Genomic DNA, 16,564 nt, shown 5'->3' with positions numbered 1-16,564 from the left:
CTTGAACTTGTGATCCTCTTGGCTCAGCCTCCCCAGTTGCTGGAATTTTTAGAGGTTGTTATTTTGATATCGTTTCAGAAAGAGGATGGGATAAACACATATGATTGGTACATTGTGTTTTTAAAAGTAATTTTTCATGATTTTAAGCAGGGTGGTGATATTTGGGTAGATCACGCTGGTTTATAGATTGGATAGGAGGGAAGGCAAGACTGGAAGCAAAATATTGCATTTCATTGATTTCAGGAGGTTCTTTGTTTTTCTTTTCACTTTCTTTTGTCATTTTAAAACCTCTTAAATTGGAATGTTTCACTATAGTTATTAGTCAGACAGTAGTCATACTGTATTTGTCAGAGCTGCTCATGAGCATCAAAACTTGCAAAAAGGGTGCCTGAGACTTGGAAGACAAAAGAGGAAGTCTTAGGAAATGCCATATTATCAGAGTTCTTCATGGCATGCACACAGGACTACATTGTGTAGAAATTCAGGGACATCTAAAACTGAGCCAAAAAACATGACTTATTAAGAATTTCTGTAAGTTAGTAGGTATAATGTCAACTCATTCCTATTTTCCTTTTTATGTAAGCATGAGTGAAATGTGATAAAATCTATATGCATACAAACCTACACTTTCAATAAATGTAAGAAATTCTAAGTGGTAAGAAACAGTCAATTTATTTGTAGCCTTTTCTCAAAGCAGGGCATAAAATAATGGTGAGTTTTATAATTGATGTTCAGGAAAGGGATAATAGAGAATTCTTTAATCATTAAGGAAAAAAATTACTGACTTGGTGAATTTCCTTTGGAGGAGGGGTTAAGATGAAAGGGGAGGAAACCTAGGATGGCTTCCAGGTTTCTGGTCTAGGCCACTGAACCTACCTAGAGGGATTAGAGGAATAGAGTTGGGAGGTGGGGGGTTCAATTTGGGATAGGCTATATTGAAAGAAGCAGATCGAAGCCTTTAGTGTTTGGTCTGACTGAACCCCTAGCCCGAAATTTTGCTCCGGGAGCCGATGGCTCTGCTCTGTCTGTTGGATTCTGCAACTTCAGGGTTGTTGGTCAGAGGCTGGCGGGTGGGGTAAAACGCCGGCCAGGGATGGACTCCAGGGCTGTGCACACACAGCTGAGGCTCCACCTGCCTTAAGGACTCTAGCTTCTGGGCGCCGAGACTAGGCGGGCCCGCAACTGTCAGAGCGAGCGGCTTGATTGGACAGAGCCCCGGGCGATGGGTGGGCCCGGGCCCAGGAACTGCTCAGAGATTGGTTGGGTGGCACCAAAAGGGCCTATCTCAAACCGTTAAGGCAGCTTTCCAGGCTGGGCCATATTTCCACCCCGCCCTATTGCTGAGCTAGACAGGTAAGCAAACTACTGTTGTATTGGTCAGTGAAAATCCTGACCGCAACCGCTCCTTTTCGAAGTCGGAACAGGAGGAGAGTTTTGATTGGCAAATCTGCAGGGACTGGGCGGGATAGTACTGCTATACTTGGACACGAGTCTGGGCGTGGATTGGACTAAGATGTTAACGGTATCCGGGAGGCGTGGCCAGCACTAATAAAGCTGGGGTCCGGCGCGGCAGCTGCAGTAAGTTGCACCGCAGCTAGAGCACCGGGTGGTCTGTGGGAGGCGGAGCTCTACAGTTCCGTTTGCTTCAGCCGCAGCGTTTCTCCGCCGGGTGTCGCCGCCTCAGCCTCCAGAGAGGAGTTGGACTCGCACTCCTGTCAGAAAAATGTGAGTTGACTTTGTTGTAGGGGGCTGGAGACCTCCTTGCCAACTCTCATCCCCAGCGCCCGATTCTGCGGGACTGAAAATGGCGCATTGCAGCAGCTGCAGCGACGCCGGAACCACCAACTCGCGCCGCCCCCAGACCGCCCCCCCCCCCTCCCCGGGAGTGGGGCAGCACTCGGTTCCCGCATCAGCCACAGCTAACCCCCACGGGGAGGGGGTCCCACGTTCATTGCACCCTCTCTTATGCGTGGCGCTTTATTCTGGTCTCAGTATAGTGAAATCCCAGAGAGGGCGAAGGCGGGTATGGGTAGGGAATTTGAAGACCCTATCATGTCATCTGACTGAATCTGTACTTAGAACCTTTGGAAAGACAGTCATGGGTGCACCTGCCAGTGAGTGATTCGGATTGCCTTGAGGCCTCTGGATTTGTGTATGCCCCCCACCCAAAGTGTGATGCACTGTCCTCAAGGCCATAATCAAAGCTCCAGAAACTTATCTGCCAGTTCTCTTTTTGAACCGCACACCTGGCGCCAGGTGTGCAGTTCAGAAAGACTCAAGGGGCATGTGATCCCATGCAACCGTTCATCCCAAAGCCACCCTTATAGGAGATGCTTTCCCGTCATCAAGTCCTAGCCAAGTATTTGGGAGAGAAATAGGGAGAACTATTTCTCCAACATGGCAGAGTTTAGTCTCCAACCATCTTCAACATCATCCCCTTCCCAAGATCTTGAGGGAGAATTATGGCTAGACCAATTAAGTACTTCCCGCTCAGGGCCATAGTATGTTTAATAAAATTTTTTTTTTTTTTTTTTTTTTTCTGATACTACCTGGAATTTTGTCCTGGTCCTCGGTGTATTTGTATTCCTTCTCATAGTGATTTTAAAAAGGGAAAGATTTACTTATATTACATAAGAGTTATAACTCTTCCTGGATGTGATACTGCTGAGTGTTCTACTTAACTCCCAACAAGTAGTAAGTGAATTCAGTCCCCCAAAGGCTTTGTAGCCATTTCGGTTTTTCCTCTTTGATTTCTGCAGTTTTAACTATGGATGATATTCTGTGCATTTTGGACAAGCTCTAAGATACCAATTATTTTCATTTTGGGGAGGGGGATCCTTCTCAGCTGCCTGGTTCTAGATGTTATCCATGTGGGATGAAAGGAGGGATGGAGGAAGCATGGTGGCTATCAGGGAATCACGAGATCTTTGACCTTAATCTTGTCATTGGTGCCACCATCCTGGACTGCTTCCAACACCGGCTGCTACTTACTCATTGTAATTTCTGCCTTCAGTCTAGAACTAGATTGCTTAAATATCTCAGTAGCAGCATAAGAGTCTTAGGGTTCCGGGGCTTTGTATCTTTCCTTCACCCTCTTTGTGACTTGGAGGGAAATACAAAAATGATTCCTTATGAGGCTATCAGTATAATCTTCTAGTATAGAATCTCTAACTGTCTTCCTTTATTTTTAGACTGAAAGAAATTCAGTTAGTTAAGAAAGAGGAGCTTTTAGGTATTAGTTCTGTTGTGATGTATCAAGGAATTTCCTTTTGGGTAACTTTTTTGTGATACATTTATTCTTTGACTCCTCTGATGAATTGTTTTGTGAGGTTCGCCCTCTCTATGAGTTATGAAAATTTATATTCTCCTTCAAATTTTAGAGATTTCCTCCCACCTGTGGTTTTTTTCCTTGGCAGAGAAAATCTCATTCTTTAGGTTAGACTTCTGGAAATTCCTTAGGTGAATTAAGTCCCCATGTGTTGGGACTGGGAGAGAAGTTTATCTTGAAGACCTCACGCTGGATTATTCCCTCCAAAGACTAAGGGATGTCTTAGCCTCCAGTGGTAATGAAAGAGAAACAGTTGCCATGTGTAAAGTAGTGTAAACCAAGATTTCTTTTTGGGACACGGGACTAGGCCAGTCTCCTGAGACTCTGCCAGATCTACAGAAGGAAGGTACAGAATGTCTATAATGCATGTACCTTGAGAACTATTTCTAGCATTTTTGCTTCCTGTCTATGCTCTTGGAACAGTTTCCACAATTAATGCAATTGCTTTGTGCACCAGATTCAATCTAAATGAAACCCCTATCTTCTCTGCCAAAAACAATGCAAACAATCAATCCTGACTCACTCTACCTATATGGAGTTTGCCTTTGGTGACTCTCCAAGTTGTCCTTATAGCAGCACTGATGATATACTGATCACCATGTGAAACAGCCAATAACTGGATCACCATAAGCAGAGTTGGTCAGCTTGCCTTTTCTTTTACATTCAAACGTTGCATGTCCTGAGGTTTAGTGTTTTCTACAGATTTCTCCTATCCGTATTGGGTTTTTCCATTCATCTTCATGTGAAGGCTTCTGACAGCCAGGGAAATGCCATTTAGGCCAAGGCTGGCACATTTGTCCCTGAAGCCATTGCACCAGAAGATGGGCTTCAGTTTGGGTCAGAAGATAGCCCGAAACAGGATCCCTTAATGGTATTCTGAACTCCATCTAAATGTTGTTACAGGATCTTTCATCATTTATTCCTTGCCTCTATGCTGCATCGCTAGAATCCCTTCCATTTGCTTATAACTTAATCATAATTGCTTTGGTGGAATCAGGTGAGAATGCATATGATTCCTATCTTGTCTTGGTTTCTTTGTGTACTCCATCCACTTCTCTCCACAGGTCTGCTCCAGCTCAGCCACCCACTGAAGGGACAGAAGGGACTGCCCCAGGTGGGGGTCCCCCTGGCCCTCCTCCTAACATGACCAGTAACAGACGACTACAGCAAACCCAGGCACAGGTGGAGGAGGTAGGTGGATAGCCATTTCTCTGAGAGTTTCTAAACCTTAGAAGTTTAGAAACAGAAGGGAGCCTCTTGTCTGTTCTCTGTTTTTTATAAGGGTGATATCTAAAGACTCTGGGAGGCAAAGCATCCCGTAGATGGGTCCAGACTTTGTGATTCCCAAGTTGTTGTTTTTTCTTCTATCTCTAGTGGAAAGCTTAACGGCCTTGTTTTTGCACTCCTTTTAGGTGGTGGACATCATGCGTGTGAATGTGGACAAGGTCCTGGAGAGGGACCAGAAGCTATCAGAGCTGGATGACCGAGCTGATGCCTTACAGGCGGGAGCATCACAATTTGAGAGCAGTGCTGCCAAACTAAAGAGGAAGTATTGGTGGAAAAACTGCAAGGTGAATTTCCTTGTCTTCTCTCCCTTCTTTTCCTATGCTTCTACTTGTAGAAGGCAAGAAAACTCTCAGCTTCTACATCTCCTCTCTCTACTGGTGTCAGATCTCTGCCTTGCAGGGTTCTTGGGAGGAAAATCTGAATACCTCCTCCTTGAGATGAGTTACATGAATTGACCACCAGGGTAGGCTAGAGTATTCAGAACCACTTACTGAGAACATGCTACCCTGAGGAGTTTAGAATGGTTATTTGAGTAGCTCTTTCCCATAGGAGTTTCAGGCAAAAAATTTTAACTAGAAGTTTCTTTGACACAACCAGCAGCAGCACAATGATTCAAGTGTGAATGCCCCTGAAATTTTTGAATATGCACTAAACATTTCACAATGAAAACCAACAACTGAATATAAAGATCTAAAGTCTGCTTTTTCATTGGAATTCCTTTTAAAGCCCCCAGGCAACAGGAGCTAAGCAAAAAGGAGCGAATTGCAGGTCCAGTACTGTTTCTGAAAAACTACAGACATGGTGCTGGGGTTATGATCCTATGGGAAGCAAAGGGTTGGGCCTCACTGAGAGGCATGCAGGTGTTTGGGTGATGGGTGGTTTCTTCCACTGTCCCAAGAATAGAGGAAATTCTGTTTCTACATCTTTGGTCCTGGCTCCTTTCCTCCTTCCCCAAGTCCAAAGGCTCATGTTTTGTCCATGTTTCTTCAGATGATGATCATGCTGGGAGCTATCTGTGCCATCATCGTGGTAGTTATTGTAAGTAAGTATCGCTGAGGTTGCTGATGGGGTGAAGAGGTGGGAAGGTCCCGGAGTCTTCTCCCAGCCCTGCCTGCCTGCCTGCCTGCCTGGGGAGTGGGGCTGCTCTGACTGAGGTATGGAGACTGCTGCTGGGGATCATACCTGGTTTGGGAGGGAGGAAGGGCAAAAACAAGGAATTTCCTCAATAGACAAGCCCCTTGCAAGGCATTGTGGGGGATGGCCCCTTCTGTTCTGAGGAAGTGGGGCTATGCTATTTTTCACTGGCTTGGGTCAGAGGGAAACCTTGGGGCTGGGGCACTTGCAACTGAGAGACTTGAATGTCTAGTAACTTGGATGTAATTTGCCCTCTTGTTTTCTCCTGTCTCTTTCTCTTCTCCGTCTGGGACTTCCTGATTCCTGTGTCCAGTCTACTTTTTTACTTAAGAATGTGCCACCCCTTCCCTGTTTTCCGTTGCCATTCAAGCTCATGTCCTTCTCCCTTTGTTTGCTCTCTCAACAAACTTCCCCATCTGCCTTTCTCCATCCCAACCCGGGCCTCTCCATCATCCATTTTTCCTTTTTTGTTGCATTCATTTGCATTCTGTCCCTCAACACTAGAAATGCTGCTCGTGGCACAGTCTTGAAGTCACTACCTGAAGATCAACAGCTGGAGCCTCTTCCTCCCCACTTCTTATGTACTCTTATGTTCCCCCAAGCCCTAAAGGAAATGGCTGCCAAGGGGAGGGAGAATAACTGTGGTTAAGTGCCCAAGAAGCTGTCAAGGTTGTTGGGGAAGAGAAGGATATTTGTATCCATGGTGTCTCCTTGAAAGGCTAGGCCTCTGGCAGGAGGAGACCATGAACATTTGGGAAGTGGTGGCTCGCTCAGTGCTGTACTTGCTAGCTTTTCTCCTGTGCCAGGCCTGTAGAAAGCCCTGGGGTTCTGCCCAAAGGCCAGTCTGGTCCTTTTAGAAAATCCAACCTGTTTTTGGCAGTTATTGCTAATTTGTCAGCCCAAGATTTTCATGTCTTTGGGGAGTCTTATAGTCTTTGTTCTTTGTAGGCCTGGAAAACAAGCACTTATTGATTAAAAAACTACCAGGAGACTCTCATTTCCATCCTAGAAGCAGTTCCATTTACTTCTAATTGGAAGGAGCTGTCTCTCTTTCATGTTTTCTGTATTGTGATGGCATCAAATAATTGCAACTAGCTAGAGTTTGGTGCTTGTGGTTTATTTTAATTATTGGCATAGAGAGAATAGAGAAACAGTGAGTCAGGGGCCTAATTGGAGAATAACAAGCTTGCAGGAAGCCACTTCTTGCCCTCTCGTTAAGGAAGGTCCTATTCCTCCCTTCCTGTTGATAAATGTGAGGTTTCTAGAGGTAAGGTTCTAGACTCCCATAGAATTCTTTCCTCTACACCATCCCCATGAGCCCTGTTTGATCGTGAAGATTTAGAGAAGTCCAGTAGATCCACTAACTCAGTCTTGGAGTGGGAGGGTTGACAATCTGTAACAGGTATGCTTGTATATTGCTATACTATCATGGGGGCCCTTGCATCCAGAGCCACCTCTCTGTTCTTCCTGCAGTATGTTCCCCTTCTAAACTGCCCTCACCCATCTGAATCCCACATTGCTCCCTTTCTTTTCCTCCTCTTTGCTTGCTTTGTGTGCCAGACAGTGGAACCTGAGGAAGGGAGCTTCTTAGCCTATCTTGGGATCTACTGCTGAACTTTAGGATAGCATGTTACATGGGATAAATCCAGATGATAGGGGAGGAGGGCAGGCTGGGAACAGGAGGGGAAATACCCACAGCAATTTATTCCTTCCCTTCTCTGGTCCACAAGCAAAAGAGTTTGAGGACATGCTGGGCTGGATCCAGATACCCACTTTCCATGCAGCAGCATTTCATTGTGCAAAACCATCCTTCCTTTCCTTTTGCCCCCTTTCCCATATTTCCTTCGTCCTGCCTAGGGCAGGACTGAAGAGCTGGAAGAAAACAGTCAGTGTACCCTCCCAGCGTCCCCCTCGAAGGTCTCCACTCTCCTCTGGGCTCCTCCTTGCCTAATGCAGGGGGTCACCGCTGGAGAAGAATCACCACTGTCCTCGATGTGCCCCCAAGCCTGGAGCAAATTCGCCCTCTTAGCCCACCCAACCCTATTATGGGATTTATTTCCTGGGTTTCTGTGCCTCTGAGGCTCACCAAGTATAGTTGGCTTTGCTCTTTTGGGGGTGATATCCCTTCTACTTTCTTTCTCATCCCACCTGGAATCCTCTTTGTGTCTTTGCTATCCCCCTTTTCTTCTACCACCCATGTGCATGAGCAAATATGCAGCTAAACCCTGGGACTCTGCAGTCAAATGAAGCTGAGTTTCCCACATCCCTTTCTTCAGTTTGCCATGAGATGATGTGGGATTTCCACTGTGTGTCTGTCATTACTTCTTTGTCTTTTTTCCTAACCCCAATCTCACACTTGTATAGAGTAATAACAGTTGTACTTCACCAAAGGCATGTGGCATATTTACCAATTTCATGTATTCCGAACAAAGGCAAAAAAAAAAAAAAAATACAAATTCCTACCACTAAACTGGCTTGGTTGTTGTTTGGGTTGGAATAACTGGTGGGGTGGGGGTGTAATTTTTTTCTAGCAGTCTGATGTTGCTAAAGGACAAAAGGACAGCTTATGTGTTTGAGTGGTTTTCATGAAGATTAAAGGTTTGTGTGTTGGCAGAGGAAGTGGTCTGTGCCCTCAATATTTATATCTAAAACAGCCTGACTTTTGCAGGTGCTGGTGAGAGGAAGTGACAACAGGAAGTTGAGTAGGCAAGTCACACTGGCAAACAACTGCAGGTTTTCTTGGGTTTCTTCACCAGCCTCCTTCCTAGTCCCTGGCCTGCCTTTCCTATCCTTGGGGACATGTTCAGATGTGGCCTCCAGCATACACCTTCTCTGCCTATTATCTTCATGCAGTTTTCTTTTTTTAAATATATTTTTTAGTCGTAAATGGACACTTTTTTTAAAAAAAAAATTAATCATTTATTTTATGTGGTGCTGAGGATCGAACCCAGTGCCTCAGGCATGCTAGGCAAGCACTCTACCACTGAGTCATGACCCCAGACTCTTCATGTGGTTATCTTATGCTGAGTTCCATTGTACTGACCAGGCACATTATAGCAGTGAACAATAGGAAAAATCACTTCCCCACAGCTGATGAAGTGGGAGGTATTGTAGGTATTCTGAAGTTCCTGGCAATTGTCTGAAAGATCAGAATCTTAGTTGCAGTTCAGGGTTACATGAAGCAGCAGAGATGAAGTCTTTGTTTCACACCTTTAAATATTTTGCAAGTTGGAGCAGCTAGGATTGGGGACAGGGCTTAATTGTTTTTCAGAGAAAAATAGGAAAATGGAAAAGCTTTGTCTCAGTGGTCACAAAGGACTTTTATTTTTGACAGTTCAAAATTATGTGTGGTGGCCCAACCACTACCCCCTTATTCTATTATTCCATTGTCCCTTACTTGCTCCTTTCTCCATTTCTATTTTTCTTTCCTACCACCTCATCTCAAATATAGCCATTTGTGTTAACCTCCACACAAACATTCTGCCTTCCTATTCCTTCCTCCCTTCCTTCTTGACACATCAGCCCAGGGCACATAGTGAAGGAAGGCAAATACCTGTCCTGTATGTCCTTTTACGCCCAGACCTGGTGCCTCCTTCAGGCTTTTTCTGCTTTGTGACTCAGTATAAGGTCCTTCTGAGAAAACCTGACTACTCTGACTTTATAATTGAGGCAGGAGAGTAGTTATTCAGAGTACTTCAGGGTCTTGGCAGACTTTGGTGAGGAAGCTAGGAGAAAACAGAGGGAACAAGATTAGTTACCAAAAGAAGGAGCCTGTCTGAAGTGGGAGAGGCAGCTGAAACTCAGGAAGTCTGGGCTTCACCCCTGGTGTAGGTGGGGAGGTGGTCAGAATGGGTTGATAACAAGCAGGGTGGGTCAGGGGCCAGAGCTGAGGGTGACCAGGCACTTACCTTGCTGTCTCTGAAGCCCCAGGTATAGTAGTGCAAGAAGGAAAAGACTGCCGACAAAGATGACTTCAAAGGCCATTCTCTGCTCTGTAGGTGAGAGAATATCAGCAGGAATCATCTCATGTGCTGAGCCCTTACTGCCATTGTCCCCCCAGGGAGGAGAAGCACAGACTTGTGCTTTCATTACTCCGCATTGAAAGAGCTGGAAACTGTGCACACAGTAACTTCTGTATTTGTTTAGTGTTGTCTGATGTTTCCGTGTTACTCCACACAGAATTTTCTGCCTCTTCCTATCTTGGTACAACATTTTAAAAGTTGTTTTGTGAGGGAGATTTAGGCATTGACGGGATTTTGTAAATAGCTTTTGTAAACTGGGATTTTGTAAATAGCTGGGAAATGATGTAAACTGGGATAAAACCTCAGTTTTGGGGAAGCCCATAGTTTAGTAAGCAACCAAATAATGCCCCATGTTCCTAATGTTTGCATTTCTTTTTTTTTTTTTTTTTTTTTTGAGGGGCTGGGGGTACTAGGGATTGAACTCAGGAGCACTCGACCACTGAGCCACGTCACCAACCCTATTTTGTATTTTATTTAGAGACAGGGTCTCACTGAGTTGCTTAGCACCTCACTTTTGCTGAGGCTGTCTTTGAACTTGCAGTCCTCCTGCCTCCACCTCCCGAGCTGCTGGGATTACAGGCATGTGCCACCTAATGTTTCCATTTCAAGGTGTAGATTCTTTCCTGACCCTTATCTGTTTAAAACCTTTCACCAACATTCTGTGGCTTTCAGGATGAAGTTCCAGTTTGAAGGACCATGGAGATTGCAGGGTTTAAGTCTGTAAGGGGAGTCAGCCTGCCTGTTTTTCACATTTTTATTAAGTAGGTGACCTTGGGAAAATAACATGTGCAATTGCCAGCTCACACATCTATAAATGGGAGTTGTGCTGGGCATGGTGGCAGGAGGATCACTTCAACTCAGGAGTTCTAGGCCAGCCTGGTCAACATAGTGAGACCCCCATCTCAAATAAGTAAATAAAACAAGAGTTGTAATACATGAGATCATACTTAAAATTTAAGTGCTTCACACAGTGTTTGATTCATGTAAATGCTCAATAAATAGAATTGCCTTTAGTTTCATAGCCATTTTCCCCTTTTCCCATATATCCTTGGCTCTGGCTGTGCTAAACTACTTACAGTTCCCTAAATTTTTAGTAGACTGTTTTATAATTGTACCTTCACATGTACCATTCTCTCTGTCTTGTGTGTTCCCTTCCCCTTAAGCTATCTGACTGGGTTCAAGTATCTTTTCCAGCTCATCTTCCCAGTCTCCCTAGTCTTGTCTCTCCAGCTGAACTAAGTAAGCTTCTAGAGGGCAGGATCAGGTATCTTTCAACCTTGATCTGCAGTCTAAGCACATTGCCTGGTTCCCTGGAAGCTGAGATGGAATGGAATCCCAAGTGATGTGTGGTAGAAGCTGTAGAGGCTGCTACCATGGGAAAGACAAAGCCTGGAGCAGAGGCAGGAGTGTGAAGAAGCTGGGATGGAACAAAGCATATGGGCAGTTAGCACAGGGCTAAAGACAAGCTAGGGACAGGAGAGCCATGAGCCCAAGTGTGGAGGTGGGGAAAGGAGGATACCCTTAGTACCTGTATGTGGGGCAACCCTGGTGCTGGCCCTAAGGGGCTCCTCCAGGGAGATGTGGGTGACCTGGCAGGTATAAGTGGCACCTTCAGGGCCAGGTTCAGCTGTCAGGGAAGAAGAGATGCTATAGGTACCAGCCATGCTTTGCCTGAGGCTGGAGAAGAAGGCACCAGACACCTCAGCTGGGGCTCCATCCAGCTCCTCTCGGATCCATGTCACCACCACATCCAGAGGATAATAGCCAGCAACATTGCAGATGAGAGTGAATGGCAGCACTTCATTTGCCAAGCTCAGTTGAATTTTGGGGGAAGCTGAGGAAAAAAATGAGGAATAAGATTCCAGAGGAATCCACCTGGGGCCAGCAGAGGAACCTGAAGCCTTTCGGCTCCTGTTGATAATGAGGGTAGGTAGTGGAGGCTGAAATTTCTTCCTCAGTGGTGTTTCAAGGGGTTGGGGCTTGAATCCATCTGAATGTAGGCCATAAGGGGGCACATTTTCTAGAAAAGTAGTAGTAAAGTCAATTAAAATTTGACTGGCTAACTTTTTTTTTTTTTTTTTTAAATGAGGAATTGGTGATTGAACCTAGGGCCTCACACATGCTAGGCAAGTGCTCTGCCACTGAGCATGCCCCTAGCCCCTTTGGTTTGCTTCTTATCATTCCTACATGTCAGCAATTGTGAAGGATATTAGTGGCAGAATGCTCTTTTCCTGGTCAAACCTATTCCATTCACCCCTCCTTAGTCTGCTACTGCCCCTCCTTAAGATGTGGTCCAAATGGACTGGGGTGATTGCAGATGTAGAGGATGTACAGGGTAGAGGAACAGGATCCTGGGCTGGATATTTCTTGCTGGAATTATCTTGGAGTTCAGTGGGACACCTTATCTGATGCCATCTGTGCTTCCAGGTTGAAGGCAGCATTAGGTTGTTTAAATGCATCTGCCTCTCAGGAAATTGCCTTTGTGTTTGGATCCCAATCTAGAAAACACTCCCAAGAGACATATTCCCTCTATCCCGAATAACTGGGTCCTAACCTTACCTTGGATGTTGAGCTGGATGATTTGTTGAGCTTGGTACAGAGAGGTGGTGATCTGGCAAATGTAGGTCCCCTCATCTTTTAGAGTGAGGCTGGGGAGGGTGAGGGAGGCATCCCCAGCCATAAGTAGCTGCTCAGGCTCCAGGGTAGCACCATGTCGCTTGGCCTGCCCCTGCCCTCTTATCCAACTGTATACCATCTGACCACTGCCCTTATACTGCAGCCGCCACTCTACGCTGATGAGATCCAGGCCTGGTGCCATGGAGAAGCCACAGTGCAGGGAGGCTGAGGACCCCAGCAGGAAATTCAGGGATTGAGTCTGTGTTGTCACCTGGAATTCCACTGTGGAAAGAAAAGGAGGTGACTTGTGGGTTGCTTCCTCCTTGAGGTTACCTGGTCTATGAGCTGTGAACATACACCTGCCCCATTCTTCTGCCGTGGACAATGAACTCAGTTGAGCTTTTGCATCAAACAACCAAAAAGAAATGGGGCTCTGGAATGGCAGCATGGTACACATGGTGGTCTGAACCATTTTGGGGTAACTTACACTTTAGGTGATCTGATGAAAGCTGTGGACCTCTCACCAGAAAAAAATGCACATACAAAATTATGGGTTGCTGTTGACCTTCAGGTAAGAATGACCAGAGTAGCAAAAAACAAACAAAACCCCTGCAAAAACCCAAAAATAAAACCCTAACAACAACAAACGTGTAGTACCGTGGTTCTTCTTAGTATTTCTGTGATAAGTCCCTTAGTGTTGATAAGCTCATCTGTTTAAGTCAGGTTGCTGTGGCAAACATCTGTAATCCCAGCAGCTCAGGAGGCCAAGGCAGGAGGATCTTGAGTTCAGAGTCAGCCTTGGCAACTTAGAGAGGTGCTAAATAACTCAGTGAGACCCTGTCTCTAAATAACAAAATAGGGCTGGGGATATGAATGGTCAATGCCCCTGAGTTCAATCCCTGTTACAAAAAAAAAAAAAAAAAAAAACAACAACAACAACAAAAAAAGACAATAAAAATAAAAACTACACATACTAGTAGCATTTTTTTTTTTTTTTTTTTTTTTTTTGGTATTAGGGGTTGAACCCAGGGACCCTTTACCACTCAGCTACATCCCCAGCCCTTTTTATTTTTTTTTATTTTGAAACAGTCTCACTAAACTGCTTAGAACCTCACTAAGTTGCTGAGGCTGGCCTGGAACTTGTGATCCTTCTGCTTCAGCCTCCTGAGTTGCTGAGATTATAGGCATGCACCACTGCACCCAGCCCCAGAGCATTTTATTTTTTATTTTGAGACAGGGTCTTGCTGAATTGCTGAGGTTGGCATCAAATTTGTAATTCTCCTGCTTCAGCCTCCAGAGTCATAAATTACTAGGATCACATGTGTACAACTACTCTTGGAGCTGTAATTGTCTTGAAGCATCAAATTAGCTTAGATTTTCACTGGAGGAAAACTGGGGCTATTCTTAATATGACTGAAATGTACAGCATACAATGAATAGTCTCACATGTCCTGTTTACCCACAGATAAAAATTATCTGCACTTTTGAGATAGTACATAGGTTGTCTTTGTGCTTTGACTCACTTGAGTAGGTGCCTCCCAGCATTCTCTTAGGGATGCAGGAATTTTAATTTTTTTTTTTTTAGTTGCAGATGGACACAATATATTTGTTCATTAATTTTTTCATGTGGTGCTGAGGATTAAACCCAGTGCCTCACACGTGCGAGGCAAGTGCTCTACCTCTGAACTATACCACAAGCCTGGAATGCAGGAATTTTTAGGAAGAAAGGACCAAGACCTAGGGAGTACCCTGAGATGCTGCTGTGGTAGATGGAAGTGAACTTATTCTTGTCCTTCTATCCTCCCATCACTCAGGACTTTAAAAAAGCAAAAATTCCATTGTGCCTCTTGTGTTTCATTTTCTCACCTGTAGTCCGCACAGTCCCTTGGGGGCTTTGGGGTAGATTCAGCATAGGTTGCCAGATAGCTCCATTGTCAGCATCCCCAAAAGTTTTCATCACCATGCTGACACTGGGTCCCCCTCTAGATATTTGCACGTTGGTGATGAACCAAGCTGCCTTCTCAATGGTGGCTTCCTGTCTGACTTGGAGAAAGTAGCGGGAGATCTCACAGGTCATCTCTTTCCCACTGCAGTCAGCGTGGAGCAAGGCTTCAGCCTGGGGAATCTGTACCAGGTCCACTGGGAAAAAGGGTGGCACACAGGTCAAATTGGATGCATAAGATGAAGGCTAATGGGAAGCAGGTATGGGGGTATAATCAGAAACGGATGCTCCAGGTGGCTGTCCCAGCAGGGCTAAGAACACAGGATGGACAGAGGGCTTTTACCTGAGGCCTCAAACATAACAAGTTGGTCATCTTTGTCCACTGTACCCCCTTGGAAATCGGTGAAGCTTTCCAGGGAACCATCATCCAGCACTGGTACCTGCTTCAGCAAAAGCAAGGCCTTCTTCCTATTCCCATTGCTGGCAAAAGCCTCTCGGTGCCCACTTTCCATCACCAAGAAGCAGTCTAAGATTACATCCACTGCCTGCCATTGCCTTTCTGCTGCATGGGGTTCTGCAGAGGAAAGGCTGGGGTGAGAACCCTCTTGCCCAGAAAGTCATTCTACACTTGCTTCTCATGCCCATCCCCCAGACTATGGACTCATCAAGGGGTAAAAATTGTCTTATAGGGTCCTAGCTGTCGGTGTGCCTCTATTCTTGCATCATATACAAAACTAGGTTTCTAGGAGGCACTTGCTACTCTAGGTACTTTCTGGTGTGATTCAAGTCCTGGATCTGTCTTGCTTAGAGAGGTATAAGTTTTTACTCTTATTTCTAACTGTGGAATAAAAGACTGTCTTCCGTCACAGGAATTCTTAGCAAAAACAAATCAGTGAGCAAATAGGGCTGGGACACTTGCTGTTGCTAGGGGCAGTAATAGCCATCCGTTTCCCAGCCAGGCTTCTTGAGTCTGCTCTGCTTTCTGCCATTGCTGTGACTTCCCCTCCCCCACCAGTGATCCCCTCCCAAGTAATTTCCTAGCCTGGGGAGCCCCCTTCCTCTTCTAAGGTGTTAGCTCCCAGGTCAGTGCACTCTCCAAAAGACAGTGGCTCTCCTGACACTTCCACAAGCAGGCCCCTTTTTTCTATACCCTTTTCTCAGTTTCTCCCACCCATATAATTGACACCGGCTGCTAAGTCTTTCAACTATTGGGCTTAGAAGGTGATAGGAAACAATTCCTGGCCTCTTTTATGCTTCTAAAATCTTGTGTGTGGCTACCTGGGCCCAGCACTTCCCCGAGCTAGTGCTCCCTACTCACCGGTTCTTTCAGCTCCAGACAGAGCCAAGCAGAGTAGCAGATACCACCCGGCCTCAGTGTCCATGGAGGCTGCTCTCAGGCCCCTCCTCTCCCACTGTGTTTCTCGCTGCCCGTGCCCACCCACCCCCCCGCCCCCACTTGCAAGCCTGGGCTGGAGAAGAGGGGTTCTCCCAATACCCCTTGCTTGGCCAACCACCCCGTGTGTTTCTTCTGTCTTCACTGACTTCTCTTTCGCTTTCACTTAGAGGAAGTGTCACCGTGAGTGCCTTTGCCTCTCGGTGAAGCCATTTGTAGCAGCTGCCAAAGCTCTGCTGGCTGTTGTCCTTTCTCTGTCCACACCCCCAAAAAAACCCCCAGGTGATTTCAAGATCTGGCATCACTGTATTTCTTGCTTCCCATCAGACCCAAGAAAGTGGAGTTGTAACTATGGAAAGGGGGAGGGGTAATAGAACCAGAAGTGGGCTCCTCAGTAGCCTGTCTGCCACACCCACTGTGGCCCCACCACCCTCAGGCTGGCCATACCACAACTCAAACAGGCTGCACTGGAGAAAGTTCCCTCCCCTTTAGATCCCTGATCTGACAGATGAGGCTGGGACTGGCCTTGTTATGGAATTGCAATTTCAGAGAGAAAGCTGGAGAGCTGCAGTGTGGGCGTCTCATTTTTATTTTGCCCATTTTGTTGGTCAAGGCTATAGCATGTGGGGCTTTTGCAGCCAGAAGTGTGTTTTACAGCTAAAGCCTGGGCCCTCCCATAATACAGGGCCAAGCTTGCTGAACCAGTCTCCTGTTTTTTCACTGCCAATCTCAGCAAGGCACTTTTAAGTGTACACAGGAAAGTGTCCTGATGAGAGGACTGTTTTAAATCAGAGGCTGCCAGGTCTGGCTTTCCGGACAGTCAGTGGGGTGGAAAGGAGGCA

The 16,564-nt window shown here is 45.9% G+C and overlaps 2 protein-coding genes across 6 annotated transcripts in view; one reads left to right on the top strand and one right to left on the bottom strand.

The window, feature by feature from the left end:
* The first annotated feature begins 1,530 nt into the window (after positions 1-1,530).
* Positions 1,531-16,564, top strand: part of VAMP1 (vesicle associated membrane protein 1) — a 99,414-nt gene continuing 84,380 nt past the window's right edge. Inside the window, exons 1-5 of one of the 3 annotated variants that reach the window (XM_079141121.1) lie at positions 1,535-1,725; positions 4,393-4,519; positions 4,741-4,899; positions 5,606-5,657; positions 8,418-8,640. In XM_079141121.1, the coding sequence (XP_078997247.1) occupies positions 1,724-1,725; positions 4,393-4,519; positions 4,741-4,899; positions 5,606-5,657; positions 8,418-8,437 (360 nt within the window). In that variant the 5' untranslated portion in view covers positions 1,535-1,723 and the 3' untranslated portion in view covers positions 8,438-8,640. Of the gene's footprint in view, positions 1,726-4,392; positions 4,520-4,740; positions 4,900-5,605; positions 5,658-6,062; positions 8,220-8,417; positions 8,641-16,564 lie in introns of those variants that run through there. The other 2 variants (XM_079141122.1, XM_079141120.1) reach the window with 2 other exon arrangements.
* Positions 9,045-15,793, bottom strand: TAPBPL (TAP binding protein like). 3 transcript variants are annotated; one of them, XM_079141097.1, is made up of 7 exons: positions 15,648-15,793; positions 14,673-14,903; positions 14,254-14,526; positions 12,331-12,669; positions 11,300-11,398; positions 9,658-9,741; positions 9,045-9,474 (listed from the first exon to the last, which is right to left on the bottom strand). In XM_079141097.1, exons 1-7 carry the CDS (start codon positions 15,709-15,711, stop codon positions 9,431-9,433), a joined length of 1,134 nt encoding a protein of 377 aa, XP_078997223.1. In that variant the 5' UTR covers positions 15,712-15,793; the 3' UTR covers positions 9,045-9,430. The 3 variants fall into 3 exon arrangements, with proteins under 3 accessions (XP_078997223.1, XP_078997222.1, XP_078997224.1); XM_079141096.1 differs by having other exon boundaries at positions 11,300-11,605; positions 15,648-15,792; XM_079141098.1 differs by lacking the exon at positions 14,673-14,903 and having other exon boundaries at positions 11,300-11,605; positions 15,648-15,726.

This window comes from Sciurus vulgaris (assembly GCF_902686455.1).
Source record: "Sciurus vulgaris genome assembly, chromosome: 5".
Classification (NCBI taxonomy): domain Eukaryota; kingdom Metazoa; phylum Chordata; class Mammalia; order Rodentia; family Sciuridae; genus Sciurus; species Sciurus vulgaris.
This window is presented reverse-complemented; position numbering and strand designations above follow the sequence as displayed.

Bases quoted from the DNA above. Each gene is read 5' to 3' on its own strand.
- TAPBPL (XM_079141096.1), bottom strand. From the start codon at position 15,711: ATGGACACTGAGGCCGGGTGGTATCTGCTACTCTGCTTGGCTCTGTCT. The intron at 14,904-15,647 runs GTGAGTAGGGAG...TTTCCTCTGCAG, and splicing joins GTCTGGAGCTGAAAGAACCG to AACCCCATGCAGCAGAAAGG. The intron at 9,742-11,299 runs GTACTAAGGGTA...TCTCACCTACAG, and splicing joins CAGGGTTGCCCCACATACAG to AGCAGAGAATGGCCTTTGAA.